The sequence below is a fragment of the Gekko japonicus genome, unplaced genomic scaffold, assembly GCF_001447785.1.
Source record: "Gekko japonicus isolate JY-2015 unplaced genomic scaffold, Gekko_japonicus_V1.1 scaffold246, whole genome shotgun sequence".
Classification (NCBI taxonomy): Eukaryota; Metazoa; Chordata; class Lepidosauria; order Squamata; family Gekkonidae; genus Gekko; species Gekko japonicus.
The window spans coordinates 1,357,603-1,377,025 of record NW_015162482.1 but is presented as its reverse complement, the minus strand read 5'-3'; the positions used below and the strand labels follow the sequence as shown (position 1 = coordinate 1,377,025).

The 19,423-nt window shown below is 48.0% G+C and overlaps 1 protein-coding gene across 4 annotated transcripts in view; it reads left to right on the top strand.

The window, feature by feature from the left end:
- Window positions 1-19,423, top strand: part of ITGA7 (integrin subunit alpha 7) — a 90,034-nt gene that overhangs the window by 56,141 nt on the left and 14,470 nt on the right. For all 4 annotated transcript variants that reach the window (XM_015405904.1, XM_015405902.1, XM_015405905.1 and 1 more), the window contains exons 11-18: window positions 10,126-10,187; window positions 10,490-10,659; window positions 12,794-12,943; window positions 14,282-14,394; window positions 15,276-15,465; window positions 16,955-17,041; window positions 17,139-17,218; window positions 17,779-17,856. In XM_015405904.1, coding sequence (XP_015261390.1) covers window positions 10,126-10,187; window positions 10,490-10,659; window positions 12,794-12,943; window positions 14,282-14,394; window positions 15,276-15,465; window positions 16,955-17,041; window positions 17,139-17,218; window positions 17,779-17,856 — 930 coding nt within the window. The remainder of the gene's footprint in view (window positions 1-10,125; window positions 10,188-10,489; window positions 10,660-12,793; window positions 12,944-14,281; window positions 14,395-15,275; window positions 15,466-16,954; window positions 17,042-17,138; window positions 17,219-17,778; window positions 17,857-19,423) is intronic.

Genomic DNA, 19,423 nt, shown 5'->3' with positions numbered 1-19,423 from the left:
GCTAGGTTGAGCATTCACTTCAAAAACAACAAAACCAGGAGAATGTGTCTGCACATTAGTTTCCTTGTTGCATCTTGCCAGGAAATGAAATGGGTACACATTCTACAGCCACAAAAAGATAGAAGATCTTGTGGGTTGAAGGCAAAGAAGTGGGGAGGTTGGAGCCTTGAGGTCCATCCTCAGCACCCTATGAGAAAAGGTTAAAGCGCTTAGGGCTCTTTAGCTTGGAGAAACGACGACTGAGGGGTGACATGATTGAGGTTTATAAGATTATGCATGGGATAGAGCAGGTAGGGAAAGAGGTACTTTTCTCCCCTTCTCACAATACAAGAACTCATGGGCACTCAATGCAATTGCTGAGTGGTCGGGTTAGAACGGATAAAAGGAAGTCCTTCTTCACCCAAAGAGTGATTAACACATGGAATTCACTGCCACAGGAAGTGGTGGCGGCTACAAGCATGAACGGCTTCAAAAGGGAATTGGATAAGCATATGGAGCAGAGGTCCATCAGTGGCTATTAGCCACAAGGTATAGATAGGGACTCTGGGGCAAGTGATGCTCTGTCATCTTGGTGCTGGGGGGGGTCAACAGTGGGAGGGCTTCTAATGTCCTGGCCCCACTGGTGAACCTCCTGATGGCACCTGGTATTTCTGGCCACTGTGTGACACAGAGTGTTGGGCTGGATGGGCCTTTGGCCTGATCCAACATTGGCGTCTCTTATGTTCTTGTGTTCTTATATGTTCTCTTATCCTGGGTAACATAAGGCACATGTCCCCTTTTAAAATGTTTGTGGGTGTGTGAGGTGAAGGGCTGGAAGCTGGAATTCCTGGGTTATTGTTGTCTGTGTCCACACTTGTAGATGTATTGTGTACAGAGCTGATGGCATCTCCTGGTGGATGAATCTGGTGCTATGCCTGGCATGTGCCCTGTATTGGGATTAACATGGTCACTGCAGCAGTGATGCCTGAGTGGTTTTGCTCGCCTGATTGTTCCCATTTAAATTGGAGCTGTTTGTCCCACGATCATAGCTCCTGCTTGAGCTGAAGCAAGCATAGAGTAATCCTGTGGTACAGGAGCGGTCTTTGAGGCACATCTAATGAGTGGCAGGTGAACACTGGTGTGAAGCAGGGACCACCTCTTTTGCACGCTGATCTTCTTTAGCACAGAAGAAGTGAAACGTCAACCTCAGTACCTAGACTAGTCCTGTTTAATTCTGGATAAAAAAGGCTGCCTCTTGACCAAGCAAAGACCAACAGAAAACAACTGTGAGCTGAATTGCCTGCAAAAATATATACAAACGGAGACTTCAGCAAAGTGAAATGCACATGTAATCAAGAATGAATCTATACATATAATCCAACATAGGAAAATACAGAAACCCACAGGATCCACGAAAGGAAAATACAAAGTCCAGAGTAGATATCCAACACTTTTCCTAGGTAGTATTCAGTGTTTCAGACTTCTGGTCCTTCCTCAGGAACAAAGAACTATAGAAGTATAAAATACAATAATGCTTTTTTAACAATGTTACTTATTAACAATATTTCACAAAAGTGATCCCAACGATACAAAATAATCATATTAAATACATTATATTATTATCACTGTTGCACAGAGTCTCATAACATCTTACCAACTATAGGAAGTCTCATTCCATTTCCTTATAGGACAATACTATTCAGTTTCTCTGTAAAAGAGAATACCTCCTTAGAATTTAATTAAGAATATTTTAAGGAACAGCACAATATATGGACCACAAAACCAACACCATATACTCACTTATGGGCAAGGCCTCCTAAGCTTTAGTGAGCACCTCTCAAGGCTGCTTCTATGTAACAGGACCAAACATGCCTCAGAGTATTCAGCGTACTGAGTCTGCTTTATGAATCTACATTGAATGCAGCTGGTAGTATCTTGCTGAATTTTAAAGTTGTAGAAGCCCTTGTTGCATTTGAGCTTAAGTAATTAAAGTTGCCATCTCCAGGTGGGAAATTCCTGGAGATATCAAGCCTAATAAGCCTGTTATATGCATCTAAACTGGTTATAACTACATAAACCACTAAGTTGCTATAATATTGAAAGTAGCCAACTCCTGGTGATATTATAAATAAAGTAACCTACTGGGTTTATTGTATGGGTTTAAGTCAGCAGCAGCTACACATCCCTTCAGGCACCTCAATTTCAAATACTGAAGTTGCCAACTAGGAAATGAAATTACTGGAGACTGGTCTAAAATATATGAATCACAAGAAACATGATAAATCCAATTCAGAGTTCAATCCTTTTGGTTGAAGAGTGCTTATAGAATGTATATTATATGTCTCTCGCCACTCTCGCCATAGAAGTGTTGTCTGTATATCCATTCTGTCATTATCCTCTATAGTTTCCAGTACAGTAGATTTGAAATCATCATGTTTGTGATTTTTTTCAATAAAATGTTGGACTAAAAACGTATCCCCCTTCTTCAATTTAAATCTAGATTTATGTTCCGAAATTCTGGAGCATATTGGCCGGGTTGTGATACCTATGTAAATTAGGGAACACCTCCCTAATTTACATAGGTACTGCTTTGATGGTGCAGTACCTTCTCATGATTGTATAAGGGAAATTCTACCTTACTGGTTTGCCAAGTCAAATTACAGACAGAGCAATGTTCACATTTGTAGTGCCCCCTCCTGGGCTTTGGTGGAACCTCTATTTGATTTAGCCTCTGTTTCAAAGGGTCTGCCAGAATTAGTAAATCCCTAAAGTTCTTTGTTCTTCTGAAACCAATATTTGGCTTATCCTGGCAGCCTGGTATATTATGCAATACATGCCAGTGTTTCAGGATAATCCTTTTAATTTCCAAAGCTTTAGGCGTAAAATCAAATGCTGTAAAGATGTTCTGACGTAGATGTTTTTTCTTTTCCTGTAGAATTTTCTTTCTATTAATTTGTTGCGCCCTAGCCGCTGTGCTGCTGACGATTTTCTTGGGATAACCTCTATCCAAAAATTGTTGAAACATATTCCTACAATCCCTAATAAAAGTTGAATTTTCAGATGGATTCCGTTTAATTCGTAGAAATTGTGAGAAAGGAAGATTATATTTGAGAAAAGGAACATGGAATGATTCAAAATGTAGATAGCTATTTTTATCAGTCCCGTTATGAAAAGTTTTTACAGCTATTTTATTTTGTCCTGTTCTATAAATTGTAGTGTCTAAATAATTGATAGAACTAGTGTCAACGATAAAGGAAAATTCTATAGAGGGATGAACTGAATTTAACCAATCCATGAATTGGTGTAAGGAGGTGACACCAATTATAAAACAGTAAACAATCATCTATAAAGCGAAAATATATCACACAATGAGTATAAAAAGGATTGACATTAGCATCTAAGATGAATGTGTTTTCAAAATCCTGCATGAATATCTTCGCTACTGAAGGTGCTACGGCTGAACCCAAAGAGACTCCATTTTTCTGTAGATAGTAGGTATCATTCCAGCAAAAAAAAATTGTATTCGAACAGAATATCTAGAAGGTCCATTAAGAAGTGTGTTGGGAGCATCTCTTGCTGTCTCAGTTCTAGACGGTCCTTGATTAACATGCGTGCTTCTTCCAATGGGATATTGGTGTGCAATGATTTAACATCCATTGAAACCAATACAGTAGAATCCGTAATCTGTATGTCTTCTATTTTGTTTATAAGATCTCTCGTGTCCTTTAAATACACCCTCCCTGATGCAGAGCCAGGCAATGGCAAACCACCTCTGAAACATCTCCTGCCTTAAAAACAAGTCTAGCTCGCCCCCTAGTGGTGCAGAATGCTAAAAGAGCTAGAACTTCTGGCTGCCAGACAATGTTAGGATCTCCTGGCTATACTACACACACTGCCATACAATAATTATTACGCTTCACTGTCCATTCCATTCTTCTATTCGAGCCCAGCTTGTCTAATCTATTAGCATTTTAAAGAAGAAAAGACTGTCCTTTAAACACTACTTAAAATGCAACTAACAAAGCAGGTCCTCCCCCACCCAATTCCCCCATTAAAATGCTAATAGCAAAGCAGGGAATTTGGTTTTTGAACAGTGAAACTGTGGAAGTTGGATGGTTAAACCTCTTCTCTCTTTCATATGCAGTCCCAATGTCAATCAAGGTTGCATGAATCTGCAGTTTACCATGATATGGACAGATGGAGATGCCTGGTTTATTTATCATTTATTCTTCAAATTTGTACCCCACCCTCCCAGCCACGGCCGGCTCAGGGCGGCTTACATAAAATCACAAAAACATTTTAAATAATACAATAAACCATTTAAAACAGTATTAAAACCAGTTCGCAATTCCATCGTAAGTGCTAGTTTTGCTGTCATTGAGTACATGATGGCTACCATCAGCTCTCTCTTCCCATAGCCGGCTCGCAGGTCTTCTGGAGATGTCTTTCAAATGTCTTTCAGGCAGCTGGCAACAGGGCTTCTTATCCTAGTTGTTAGAGGTGGCAGCGGCTCCAAAAGTGTTAGATCGCACTAACAAAGGACTCTTAGAGTGATTCAGCAAGTGATTCAGCTTTATTGGAAGTAACGAACAAGCACTCAACTCAGTAAGAAACCAGAACAGAAAACAGTGGGAGCTTATGCTCCTTTTAAACATAACCGGGCTAATGTAGCCACGCCTATTTACAATTAACAACCAATGAGATTGCTTAGTTAAGGACCAATGGGAGTCTTTCCCTCCTAGGGAATGGTATCGTTCTGATTGGTCGCTGTTACGAAGCGACCAATAGGAAGTTCGCTCAAAGGAGCCCTGGTCTGGCTCGAAGCTTAACATAGGAGTCCTATGAGGTGATTCATGTAATCGTTTCAATACATTACAATTCCTCCCCCCTAAGTTAAGTCATCATCCATTTGTTTTATTATTTACATACATTCAAGTCATGCTGTTGTACATCAACTGTTCCAAAATACTTTATTACAATCGTAGTCTTTTAGATAAGTCGGCATCTGCCGCGTACGCTGAGACCTGCGAAGCGGTGCAGGCTCTATGGGCACACAAGGTTGTGAGTCACTGTGGGGTTCACTACAGCCTGGTTCAGGCACAAACTCTACTGGGGTTTCAGCCCCGCACCCAGGGGTCTGCCCGGACTCGGGGACAGCACCGGGCCTTTCGGTACTCACCGCCTGCTCTGGGGGTCTCCACTCAACATCAGGGAATTCAGCCGTCGGAGAGTCAGCGCTGTCCTTAGCCCAACGTCTCCTTAGCTGATCTATGTGGCGCCGCCATACTCGACCGTCAGCCAACTGTACCACATACATGCGAGTACCCACAGAGTCGGATATTACCCCAGGAAGCCATAAGTGACCATTAGCATAATTCCGGGCGAAAACCTTGTCTCCTTTTTCAAACATGCGCACCTTCGGTTGCGCCGTGGTACGCTCGGATTGCTCTTCAGTGAGGTCTGGGTGCATTCGGTTCAAACGGGTCGTGAGTCTCCGCCCCATTAACAATTCGGCCGGACTACGGCCTGTAGCACTACAGGGGGTGGTGTGCTGCAGCAAAAGAAAGGAGCCCAGCCTCTGGCTCCAGTCCCCTTCGTCCATTTTACCCAGGGCCTCTTTGGCCGTCCTGACCATCCGTTCGGCTTGGCCATTAGATGCCGGATGGAAAGGGGCCGAAGTCATTTGGCGTATGCCATTACTCGTGAGGAAGAGCCTAAATTCCTCAGACACAAATTGAGGCCCGTTGTCACTGACGATGACGTCAGGCAACCCGTGGGTGGCAAAAAGTCGGCGGAGCGCATGGATCACAGCAAGTGATGTGGTCGATTTCATATGCACGACCTCCAGCCATTTGGACATAGCGTCCACCACAATTAGGAACATTTGCCCTTGGAGAGGGCCAGCAAAATCTATATGCAATCTGGCCCAGGGTTTACCAGATGACTCCCAGCCTTGGGGTGTAGCTTGTGGGGGATCGGGTCTGACTTGCTGGCATTTGGGACACCCTCGTACCCATTCTTCGATCTCTTTGTCCAGCCCCGGCCACCAGACATACCCTCTGGCCAACGCTTTGGTGTGTACCATACCGGGGTGACCCTCGTGCAGCGACTCTAACACTCTCGTCCTGAGTTTGTCAGGAACCACCACCCTGTTCCCCCATAATACACAGCCCTTAGAAATGGATAGTTCATTTTGACGGCTTTTGTAAGGGCCGAACTCCGGTTCAACGCTTCCAACCGGCCACCCCCTCCAAACCCAGTTTAATACTCGGGACAGCACGCTATCCTTGGCCGTGTGTGCTGCAATGTCCCTGGATGATACCGGGGGTCGAGGAAGCTCCTCAATTGCCAAGACCTCACAGGCGGGGGCAGGGTCTGCGCCAATGTCCGGCACCGGGCACCGGCTGAGGGCATCCGCATGCCCAATCGCTTTCCCAGGCCGGTGCTCTAAGTCAAAATCATAAGCCTGCAAAAATATCGCCCATCTAAGCATGCGTGGGGACATGATGTTTGGCAATTGCTTATCGGGCGCAAAAATCCCCAGTAGCGGCTTGTGGTCAGTGACCAGCAAAAATCGTCTGCCAAAAATAAAATCATGGAACTTTTTGACAGCCGCTACCAACGCCAGACCCTCCTTGTCTATCTGGGCATAGTTCCGCTCTGCCGCAGATAGTGATCTAGAATAAAAAGCGATAGGCGCTTCGCTCCCATCAGGCATCAGATGGCTTAAAACTGCGCCTACTCCAAAAGGTGAAGCGTCAGCAGCTAACACCAGGAGCTTGTGTTCATCATAATGCGTGAGTACGGCATTAGATGTCAGCAGCTCCTTGACTCCCACAAAAGCCTTTTCCTCGGCCTGCCCCCACTTCCATTTTGCCTCCTTGTGCAAAAGCGCGTGCAAAGGGGCCGCCACTGATGCCTTATGCGGTAAAAACGCATGATAAAAATTCAGGAGTCCTAAAAAGGATTGGAGCTCCTTCTTACTCACCGGCCTGGGGGCGTTTTGGATTGCAGATACCTTCTCATCCGTGGGGTGGACTCCCTCTGCGTCAATGCGAAACCCCAGGAAGTCCACACTTTCCACCCCGAGCGTGCATTTTGAGCGCTTAACTCTGAGACCGGCATTTTGAAAACGCCTGAGGACCTCTTTAACCCGGTCCAGTAGTTCCTGTTCAGACCCGCCCGCAATCAGCACGTCGTCAAAATAGGGCACTGTGCCAGGTACCCCCCTTAGTAGACGTTCCATGAGGCCCTGAAAAATCCCAGGTGCTACGTTGACCCCGAATTGCAGCCTGTTCACTTTAAAAGCCCCTTGGTGGGTTACAATTGTTTGGGCCTCGGCAGCCTCCGGGGTGACAGGCAACTGCTGGTATGCCTGGGCCAGGTCAAATTTGGCGAAAATCTTGCCACCCCCCAGGGAAGCCAAAATGTGGCTTATTACCGGGACCGGGTACGAATGTTGCTGCAGCGCCTTGTTAATCGTACATTTGTAATCGGCGCATAGTCGTATGGACCCATCTGATTTGACAGGGGTTACGATCGGGGTCTCCCATTTGCTGTATGGTACTGGCTCTAAAACCCCTTGCTCAACTAGTTTGTCAATCTCTTTTTCCACCTTATGTTTGAGAGACACAGGTACTTTCCGATACTTCAACCTAATAGGTTTGACTGACGGATCTAAGTCAAACGCAACCGGGGGGCCCTTGTACCTCCCCAACCCTTCGGCAAATACATCAGGGAACAGGTCGTACAGCATGCCCCATTTATTTTCAGACATCCTGTTAATCCCAGAAATACCAATGCCCAATGGCTCAAACCAATCTAACCCTAGCAGGTTAACCCGGTCTCCCTCTGCAATCAGGAATGACAGTTTAACACATTTCCCCTTATACTCAACAGTAACAGAGTCCCGTCCGGCCAAGGGAATTCGGTTGCCCTGGAAGTCGGACACTCTGGTTCCCGCAGGCTGGAGCCGCCGCCGGCTTCGGTTCGGGAACAACTGGCGCCAGGACGCGGCAGAAATCACCGTCACGGACGATCCTGAGTCCACCTCCATTGTACAGGGTCGGCCGTCGAGGAGTGGAGTCACGGTGATCTTGCCCTGGCTGCTGGTGCGATTTACGGCCGATGCGCTCGACAAGGTCGCCGTCAACTGGCAGCTTGCTTCCGATGCTGAGGAACGGGTCTTGCCTTGGGTGCTGACTGGAGTGCCCCTCTGCGCTGACCGGTTGTTAGTTGAGGGATCCTTCTTTGCTGATCTGCAGACTCTGGCCAGATGACCACGCCGCCCACACGCTCTGCAGTCGACATCACGAGCCCAACAGGAGTCGCGCTGGTGTTTCCCGCCACAACCGGAGCAAGGCTTGACGTTGGTAGTCTTCGCTGGGGTCCGCTTGCCTCGAACCGCGTTGACGTCATCATCCGCGTCTTCGCCCTCGCTGTCTCGTTGAGCGTGTATACTGGGCTCTGCCACCCGCTGGCGGACCTCCTTCGTGGACTTCTCCGCTGCTTCCGCGGCCACGGCCTCTTCGTAGGCCACTGCCCAGGTCAGGGTGGTGCGGGCGAACAGCCTCTGTTGCAGCCTTTCATCTTTGAGACCGCAGACGAGACGGTCTCTGAGGGCTTCCTCCACGTTGTGGAAATTACATGGTCGTGCGGCTTTGCGAAGGGCCGCCACGAAATCTGCGATGGTCTCGCCTCCGGCCTGGTTCCGCTTGTAAAAAGCGTGCCGGCAGGCGATCTCCGACGGTTGTGGAGAATAGTGAGCCTTAAGCTTCTCAGTGATGTCAGCGTAAGTGACAGTCTTTATATCAGTTGGGGCCACCAACGACCTGGCTATGTCGAAGGTCCCCTTCCCGCAGGAACTCAGGAGGCACGCCCGTTTCTTGGCCTCGTCTGTAATGTCGTGTGTCTCCAGATGGAACTCGAACCTGGATAGGTAGGAGTCCCAGTCTTCTGAGGAGGGTTCGAAGCACTCGAACTTCTGGCTTCCAGCCATCGTGGGAGACTTGGGCACCGGAGCTGGTGGCGCCTCCGCCGGATCGGCTGCTGTGCTCTGCTCGCTTTCTTCCGAGTCCGAAGTGTGGATGTCCGCAGGGCTGCCTACCTGCTCTAACATCCCACCTTCGTCGCCAATTGTTAGATCGCGCTAACAAAGGACTCTTAGAGTGATTCAGCAAGTGATTCAGCTTTATTGGAAGTAACGAGCAAGCACTAACTCAGTAAGAAACCAGAACAGAAAACAGTGGGAGCTTATGCTCCTTTTAAACATAACCGGGCTAATGTAGCCACGCCTATTTACAATTAACAACCAATGAGATTGCTTAGTTAAGGACCAATGGGAGTCTTTCCCTCCTAGGGAATGGTATCGTTCTGATTGGTCGCTGTTACGAAGCGACCAATAGGAAGTTCGCTCAAAGGAGCCCTGGTCTGGCTCGAAGCTTAACATAGGAGTCCTATGAGGTGATTCATGTAATCGTTTCAATACATTACAAAAAGCCTGGCAGAAGAGCTCTGTTTTACAGGCCCTGCGGAACTGTAAGAGGTTCTGCAGGGCCTTGATCTCCCCTGGGAGCTCATCCCATCAGGATGGAGCTGCCACTGAGAAGGCCCTGGCCCTGGTTGTCACCAGCTTGGCCTCCTTGAGATTTGGGAGGGCTGGTTGGTTCTGGGCCCCTGAACACAGTGCTCTCTGGGGAACATGTGGGGAAAGGCGGTCCCTCAGAGATGTAGGTCCCTGATCATAAAGGGCTTTAAAGGTAAGAACCAGCACCTTGAAACGAATTTGGTATGCTATCAGCAGCCAGTGCAGTGCCTTGAGCACAGGCTGGATATGGTCCCAAATTGGGAGGCCCATCAACAGCCTGGCCGCAGCGTTTTGCACCAGCTGCAGCTTCTGGATTTGAGACAAGGGCAGCCCCATGTAGAGAGCATTACAGTAGTCCAATCTTGAGGTGACCATCGCGTGGATCACTATTGCCAAGTCGTTGCATTCGAGGAAGGGAACCAACTGCCTGATATTTGTTCAATCAGTTTGAGCTATCAAAGCCTGAAGCTCCAACCCTGTAGAGCCCTGGTACAAGGAAGGATCTCCATTTGCGTAAGACTCAGTTGCTGAGTGGGTCTCTTCTCTGTTTCTTTTCACAGTATGGATGTGAAAGTCTGCTTCATCTACACAGCCAACCCCTCGAGCTACAGCCCTCCCATCGGTGAGTACTGGCTAGACCTCATCAGTGGCAGATATGCTTCTACTCATCCTCTATCCCTATTTGGATGTCCGTAATGTAATTTCAGAGTGAGGGCCTGGGTGTGGTCAGAGCACTGTGACATTTTCTGGAGCGTAGTGGCAGAGTCTGTGGCTTAGCACCAGTCCAGATAGGGGAATTTAATGGGAGCAGCCGGTTCTCTCCAGAGGCAGCTGCATCTCGGCACCCACAGAAGGAGCTTTCTGTCTCTTCTCTCTCACCCTCTTCCCCCCACCCCAACTCACAGCCTCCACTCCTTCCCCCAGCGCTCGAATACACTTTCGATGCCGATACTGACCGGCGACAATTGGGCCAAACTTCCAGAGTCACCTTCCTGGGCCGGAAGATCACAGACCCTGAGCACCAATACTCTGGTGTAGTGGAACTGCCAGCACAGCATGCCCGAGCCTGTGCCAAGGCTACGCTGCAGCTCAAGGTGGGTCCTGCAACGGGGTATGCCGGGAAGCTAAGCAGCGGGACCCCTGGGGCCATTTGAATCCCTGCACTCTTGCAGGGCCGGATCCAGGTATTTTCTAACCCCAAGCAAGGGATACTTACTGCTAGCCTGATTCCATCAGATGTTGGAAGCGGAGCAAAGTCTACCTTTGTTCGTACTTGGATGGGAGACCCCCAAAGAAGTCCAGGATTGCTGTGAAGAAGCAGGCCATAGCAAACCATCTCTGCCCGTCTCTTGCCTTGAAAACCCTGTGGGGGTCAGCTCCGTAAGTCAGCTGCAACTCGACAGCACTCCCAACCTCCGCCATAAGTGAAGCAAGGCTAGGGAGCTGCTTTCTTGCATAAAATGGAATCGGAACATTCAGAGCAGGGCCTCAGATTATCACAGCAGAGGGTGACAAGGGCTGGTTTGGACCCCTTGCCATCGCCTCCTGCTGGAATGCATGGCCACCCTCCTCACTGTGCTGCCCCGAGCGGTCCCCGTGGTGCCTTGACTGGAGAGCCGGCCCTGGTCTGTTATAGTCAGCCAGATGTAGCTTCCCAACCCAACCAGGTGGGAAAGTAGTCATGGAGGAATGAGAGAACTGGCAGCAACAAGCCTTTGCTTGACTCTTAACCCCAGCAGACCCACATGTTCATGGACCACATACTTGGCACATCTTTTTCACCACTGTGTGCCCAAACAAACCATTAGAAATTAGGAAGGTCAGTGGGTCTGCTCTGTACGCTGATAGCATATCGTATCTGACCAGCAGACGGTGATATCGTAGATCATTCCCACATTAAAGCACATCTTTATTTTAATAAATGTAGAGTCTGTTACTGGCCGAGTTGTAATTTTGAGAACCGGAAGGGCGGGTGCTGGCCTCAGAGAGACTCCGAGCCCTTTCTCTGAATGTTCAGCTTTCGTTTTGTCTCAGAAAGCAACTCTTTAGCCTTTTTGCACTTATGGTGGAGACGGAGAGTGCCGCCAAGTCACAGCCGACTCATGCCGACCCCAAAGGGTTTTCAAGGCAAGAGACATTCAGAGGTGGTTTGCCCTCACCTGCCTCTGCGCAGCAACCCTTGACTTCCTTGGTGGTCTGCCATCCAAGTAATAACCAGGGCTGACTCTGCCTAGCTTCCAAGATCTGATGAGATCAGGTGAAAAGTACGCAAACGGAGAGTGATTTCAGCAAAGCGTACTTTATTCTATCCGGAACAAGACAACTTTGGCCGGCTCGCAGGCTGGCTTATATTCCCCGAGAAACCGCCACCCAAAACACACCCCTACTCTTCCCTATAGGTTATTTACAGTGGCCGAGAGTCCCATAGGCTCTCGGCCGGGAACCTAGCCCCCTGATTGGAGCGGGCTAGGATCCGCATAGTCCATTGTCTCTTGGAGTGAAGCTCGACGTTTGTCTCTGGACTTGTCTGGACTGGATACATTACATCAGGCTAGCCGGGGCCATCCGGTTTTACTTACAGGGATTATCAATGTTCCCTCTAAGATGTGGAGTCTTGTGAGCAAGAATCCTACTTTGTGAGCTGCTGGCACTAAAGTTGTGAGGGAGCAATTCGGCTACTGCATAAATTAGTTTGCTCTGGAGCCATCCCTTCCTGGGCTAAAACAAAAATGTGTGAGCCGGAGGCTAAAAAACCATGAGCTAGCTCACACTCAGTTTAGAGGGAACACTGGGGATTATAGATATTACCCAATTGCTCTCAATAGGAAGCACTTCTGTCCTCCACTGAGTGTAAAGGCACTGAGATTATTGAGATTAGGGCCTTGACACATTATGGGTTTTACTTAGAAGATGAAATGACACAGTGTTTCAAGATTGTCATTTCATCAAGAAATCAAGAAATGTACTTTTTTTGCATAGGTTCACAATGGCCTTTCCAGTGTACCCTTAGCACCCTACCCACCACCAAACATTTCTGACTACAGCCTGCTGTTTGGCATGAAATATTGTCAGCTGCATCTTTTGGACCAATTTTGGGAGATATTAGAGAATTGCCCAAGGTGACACAGGGAGGGATCCATGCAAGGGGTGAAATCCCTAACAAAGTACTTTCTGGGAAGGAATGGCATACCTGTATTTTCTCTGTCTAAAACTATGACTTTATTGCAGGACAAAATCCGTGACAAGCTACGCCCCATTGTGGTGGTGGTGAGCTACAACATCAAGCATCCCCGCACCAAGCGCCAGGCCCAAAGTGCCACTCTGGGCCCTCTTACACCTGTGCTGAATCCCATGCCACCACGCACCCAGAAGACAGAGGTAGGCAGCCCACTGGCTAACAACGTTTATTTCTAGTATGAGCTTTCATGAGTCAGAACTCATTTCTTCAGATGCTATGAAGAGGAAATCATACTATTGTCAATCATATCATGTTCCAAATACAGTCAAGCAATCTAAATCAGAAGTATTTCAGCCCTGGAGATTTAGAACACACACCCTTTCTTCAAAAGACTTGTTAAAAAACATACACAACTTTGCTAGGCATTGCTGCAAAACGAACAGGATATTGTTATGGGTATTCTGTTGTTGTTGGTGTTTGTTTTTTTTAAAGGCTCCATGGACACTCCCTTCAGTGGTCAAGAAAAGACCTCTAAAAGACTAGTTTTTAAAATAATGACCTTGATCAGGAGGACGTGAGTGGTGTTAATTCATCACAATGGAAGTTCAACTCACTTTTATCTTTGTTCCTGCAATTGTTGGTTGCTTGGTGCTCTACAGATAGCATTGGTCAGAGGTGATGTGAAAGACCTCTGCCTAAGACCTTGGAGAGCCACCGGCAGTCTGAGTAGACAGTACTGACCTTGATGGACTGATGGTCTGGTTCAGTCTAAGGCAGCTTCATGTGTTCATGTTTATAAAGCACAAAGCACAAACCAACCAGAACATACACATGAAGCTATAATGACATGGGCTGGGAGTGACTAAATTGCTTGCCACAAGCATAGGAGAGGGATTATCCAGGAGATGCCCTGGTGTATGTGGAGAGGGGCTATGGCTCAATGGAAGAGCCTCTGCTTTGCATGCAGAAGTTCCCAGATTCAGCCCCCAGCTTTTCCAGTTAAAAGGACCAGGCGGTGGTGATCTGAAAGACCTCTGCCTGAGACCATGGAGAGTAGCTGCCAGTTGGAGTAGACAATACTGACCTTGTTGGACCAGTGGTCTGATGCAGTATAAGGCAGTGTTTCATGTGCTCATAGGAAGCCACTTTCCACGCACTACTCACACTTAGACACTCTATCAGGAGGTGAGGAGAAATGGCACATTCTCCGTGGCAGAATGTTGAAGTTCATATGATGGGGAAATGCAGAGTCCTGCAAGAGAAGTGTAGTCCTGAGGGGAAACATCTGGATCCCCTGCAACACATGAGCTCAAAAGGAAATTACACAAAACATCTGGAGTGCTCTTGTGTCTGCATGTTCACTCTTCATCTCAGATCCAGTGGACATTGGCACTGTTGATGGATGTGCTTTGGGACTGAGCAGGGGGTTTGTAATCACAGCTTGCTTCAGCTACTGAAACCCTCAGCAAACGTTAATGGGGTCTCCTTAGAGCTAATTGGCCCATCTCCCAGTCATGGGCTACTGTGTGTTCCTGCAGGTGAATTTCCTGAAGCAGGGATGTGGTGAAGACAAGATTTGTCAGAGTAACCTGCAGCTGAGCTACCGGTTCTGTTCTCGCATTGATGATGCTACATTCCATCCCCTGCCCAGGTATGAGCAGGGCAGGGATTCTTCCGGGGGAGGGGGGGGGTAGCATTGGCTTTAGTGCCTGATGTTCATTGAGCACCAACAGTACAGGTGCTGCGCAGAACATACAAATAGCAATGACTGAGTAAAAACACACTTGTTTCCCTCCTGCCCTTGCCTTCTAGTCGAGGTGGAAACAATAGAACATTTTCTTTTTTTGCAGCCCACTTTATAAAGAAATACGCAACACAACATTTCTGTCCCTTGTTGTTAGATCTGCTGTTGTGTCAGACAGGACACGCTTAGATAAACTATTAGCAGATGAAAAACCAGTTATTACTAAAGCAACAGCCAAATTCTGTGCTCAGGTGATTAGAGTACGTAATATATTTTAGTTCTGTTTTTCAGTTCTGAGTTCCAATTTAGATTTTATTCGGAATTCAATTAAATAGTGCCTGTTTTAACTTTTAGGTTTATAATTAAATGGTTTTATGATGTTATCTTATTAACTTTTATATGTATTTTAATTAGCTACTCTGTTATAATTTTATATCTGTCCATCCAGTTGGAGTGTTTTAACATCTGTACCTTCATACTTAAAAATGATTTGCTGTGTGAACTTGTACCTGGTCGTGGACCACAGTAAATTATATATTCACTCGTTCCCCTCACTGGAGTAACTTTGTAATTCCACCTTTCCGGTATCCCTACTCAAACCTGTAAGGTGGATCTGAACCCCTTCTCCAGAACCAGTTCTCATTCGTCCCTCTTGATACTGTTTTACCGGCCTGGTTTGACAGAAGGCAATCTAGTCCAGCATGGAGTTCTCTCTTTGAAGCCCTCCTCGTTTGCAGTGATTCCAGAAGACCAAGAACTTCATAGTAGTCTCTGTTCTTTTCCTCCAGGGATCCCAATGGCTTGGATAAATTTTCCATGAGTGACCAAAAAGTCATAGCCCTTGAGATCCACATCACCAACTATCCCTCAGATGCAGCAGAGCCACAACGGGATGGTGACGATGCCCATGAAGCCATGCTGCTTGTTATCCTGCCACCTACCTTGCCTTATTCTGCTTTACGCCCCTACAACGCTACGGTATACTTTGGAGAGCAGTATGATATAGTGACCTAGAGGGATGCAAAGGAAAGGGCTCATCTTCTGGCATTCGGAACAGTAGTTCCGGGAAAGGGATTTGTGTAGGGTTCTAAGGGAAGCTGAAACTGTGCACTAGGATGTGATCCTGGGAGGTTAGGCTGGCATAGCTGGGTTTGAAAGGTGCTGGAGTACTGGAGTTAGCAGGGGTCGTTTCGGAGAAAAAGAGCTAGGGGAATTCATTAGCATAACTTATCAGCATATGCCACACCCCCTGACATCATAAGGCCCAGCAGTGGAGCTGCAAGGCCGGCGGGAGTGCAAGGAGGCCCCGCCAAGGCCCTCCCTGGCCCCAGGCAGGCAGGGGTGGGGAGAGGCAGGGAGGAAGCAACTTACCCTCCCTCTTCTCCTGCCTCCTCCTGGTTGAATGAGGGCCAGAAGCGGGGCGGCCAGAAGCAGGGGGCGGGGCTTTGTTGTGTGCCCCGCCCCCTGTACCTCACCCGGGGGAACTGCGATCCCCCGCGATCCCCCCCGAATCGACCTCTGGGAGTTAGCAATTCTGGCATTTGGCAGAGGGGATATAGAGGTCTGTTAGAGGTGTGGTTGTTTTTAAGTACAGCACACCGACTGAAAACTGGGTTATATAGACTAGAAGCAGAGACTGATGGAACCACTTCAGTGGCAGAATGTGTGGGGCTGGGAAGTTTCATAGCTTTGCTTGAGGACTCTTGGTAGTGGGAGGAAGAGCATGGCTGTTCCTCCTAGCCAGCAGATAAACAACAGATGAACAATGCCATGGCTATGGTGGCAGTACCACAGAATTGTTTATCCTTGTGTGGGGTGGAATAGTTCCAGGTCCACATGTCCTCAAGTCAAGTACAAAACTGAATGTCTGGTGCAAGCAGTTTGTAAAGAATGGTGGTGAAGGAAAGCCTGAGAACATTGTGGGCAGTAAGGGGTGGCAACGCAGAAGCCAGGGAGGGACAGGCCAAGGTTTCCCCAGGAATTCTGCTGTCGGAACAGCTGTTTATAGTCCACTTAGCCCCAGTTTCCACATCTTTCTGTAGCCCCAGGCCTTGCTAGAGTTTTACACATTCTTTTATAAATGTATTATTTTCAATGTTTTGTTTTGTTTTGGGCCCTGGATAGCCCAGGCAAGCCCAGTCTTGTCAGATCTTGGAACCTAAGCGGGGTTGACTCTGGCAAGTACTTGGATGGGAGACCTCCGTGGAATACCAGATTGGGGGCAGGCCCTATTCAGCCACCTCCCTGAATATCCTCCAGGCCCCCAGTAGGGGGTCAGTCACCAGAGGTTGCCATGACTTCCAGCTGCACCCACATGGACCCACACATGCACATAAGAAAAATACAAAACAAACAAAACAAAACACACAACCCAAAAAAGTTTTGTTTTGGGACTGGGGGGGGGAGGATGCACACAATGTTAGCAGCTCCTTAATCTGTTCTCCTTCTGCCACCTCGTCCTTTGCAGGAGAAGGCCCCATCCTGTATTGTGTCTAACCAGAATGCCTCCCTTGTGGAATGTGAGCTCGGGAACCCCATGAAGCGTGGAGCACAGGTGATACGCCGCCCAACCTCAGCCTCACCATCACGCACATACCATGTTTACACACACAGAGAGAGCTTTTACTTTCTCTCCCTCTTTCCCCTCTCAGGTTCGGTTCTATCTGGTTCTGGGTACCTCTGGCATTACCTTAGAGACCACAGAGCTGGAAGTGCAACTGGAGCTTAGCACGTGAGTCCTGCCTGCCCCCCTCCCCAAGAACAGAGCTTGTTTACGTCAAAGCCAAGCACATTGCAAGACCCCCCAATGTTCCCTCTAAGCTGTGGAGTCTTGTGAGCAGAAATTCTACTTTGTGAGCTCCTGGCATTAAAGTCATGGACGAGCTGTTCGGCTGCTGCAGAAATCAGTTTGCTCTGGAGCCGTCCTTCCTGAGCCAAGACAAAAATGTGTGAGCTGGAGGCTAAAAAACTGTGGGCTAGCTCACACTGACTCAGCTTAGAGGGAACACTGCCCATCACCTGTGCAAGTTCGCTGCGATCCTTTGCAAGATGATCTGACTAGTCCTTAGACCCTAGAGCCATCAAACAGTTGGGGTTTAGCTGCCTATTTGAAGTTCTTTCATTTACATATCTTTGGCCCTCAGCAGGAGATTCTAGAGAGCCATCACGTCAGGGCTTGGTTGGGTGGCTGCAGAGGAAGTTGGGCAGTTTAGAGAGGCAAGCTGGCACAGGATAGTTATCCAGCACTGCCAGAGATTGTCCCCAACAATTTGACCTGTCTGTCTCTTACAGGATCTCAGAGCAGCCTGGGCTGGCCCCTGAGGTCGCACGAGCCCTCGTGGTTATGGAGCTTCCTCTCTCTATCGCTGGGTAAGGACTATCTCTGGACAGTGTTCAAGTTTAGTTTCTGGGCTAAGATACAGATGTTGATTGCTGCAGTGTCAAGAAAGATTCCGCCTCGAGACACAACAGGAACCAGAGGGGCATTTAGGAAACATATACAGAAGAGAAGAAGAAGAGATTGGCTTTATACCCCACCCTTCACTCAGAGTCTCAGAGCAGTTTACAGTCTCCTTTCCCTTCCCCTCCCCACAACAGACACCCTGTGTGGTAGGTGGGGCTGAGAGAGCTCTGAGAGAACTGCCCTTGAGAGAACAGCTCTGAAAGAACTTGTGACTGACCCAAGGTCACACCAGCAGCTGCATGTAGAAGAGTGGGGAGTCAAACCCAGATCTTCAAGATGAGAGTCTGCGTTGCCACTACACCAAACTGTAGGAACCATCTGAAATCTAATCAGTGCTCATTGATCTTTCTCGAAAAAAAACCCATTTGGGTTTTCAGTTCTGATGTGGCATTTTCCTTACATTATCTCTCTCTGACCATCATTCAGAAGTGTTCCTGTGGAGAGAGCATTTGTGGTCTAATCAGGGGTCATTTCGGCGAAAAAGAGGTGCAGGAGCTCATTAGCATAACTTATTTGCATGTGCCACACCCCCTGACATCACCGGAAGTGTGTCAGAAGGCAACACCCACCACTCAGGCTCCGCTGGACTGTTTTGGATTGCTAGCTATTGGGGGGGGGGGGAAACGTGCAGATCTGTCCTCGCAGAGGAGGGAGAGCTTGTACCTGAATAAAACCTGGTCTTAAAGGTGCCACTGGACTGTTTTGGACCGGGGGGCCAGGGGGAGCTCTGCAACATACCTGGCTGCTTCTTGCTCTGACTGAGGGCTGCTGGGAGCAGGGGGTGGGGCTTGTTGCATGTGCCCGCCCCCTGGACTCTTTACTGCCGGAGCTCCGCTCCTGTGCGCTCCTGCAGGAAATGACCCCTGGGTCTAATGCTTTGCAAGCGTCCCCTGGGCATCCTCTGCATATGCATTGTGTAACTCCGAGGTGTAGATTCTTTGGCTGCATCTGCATTAGCCCAAGGACAGAGGGCAGGATACCCTGGATGCCTGCTGATTAGCAGCTGCCTCCAGTGATGTGCCAAAATCTGCATAGTGTATGGATCTCCATTGATATGGGTTACCTACTTGCAGTGTACACAGCTCCTGGTTTTAGCGACACAGAAAGTGATGCATCTTCCCTCTCTTGCTCCAACACTTGGTCTTCTAGAGCTGCTGGTGTATACGCAGTCTTGTCCGCTAGAAAAAATATATATTAAAATCTCTAATCTTCTAGAATTCCTTTTTAAAAGTCAGAAGATTATACTACCAAGCAGAATTGTGCTTTTGGCAGTATGACGATCGCCCTGTGGACAGCAAGACTTCATTTCACTTGTTTATTATGTGGTGTTATCCTAACCCTTCTTCCAATGAGTCCAGGGCTGGGTATGTCATTTTCTTTCTTCCACCCTTGTATCCTCACAACAACCCTGTGAGGTGGGTTAGGCTGAGAACGACAGGCCTCCCCTAAGGTCACTGACCACAATTTCTTGGC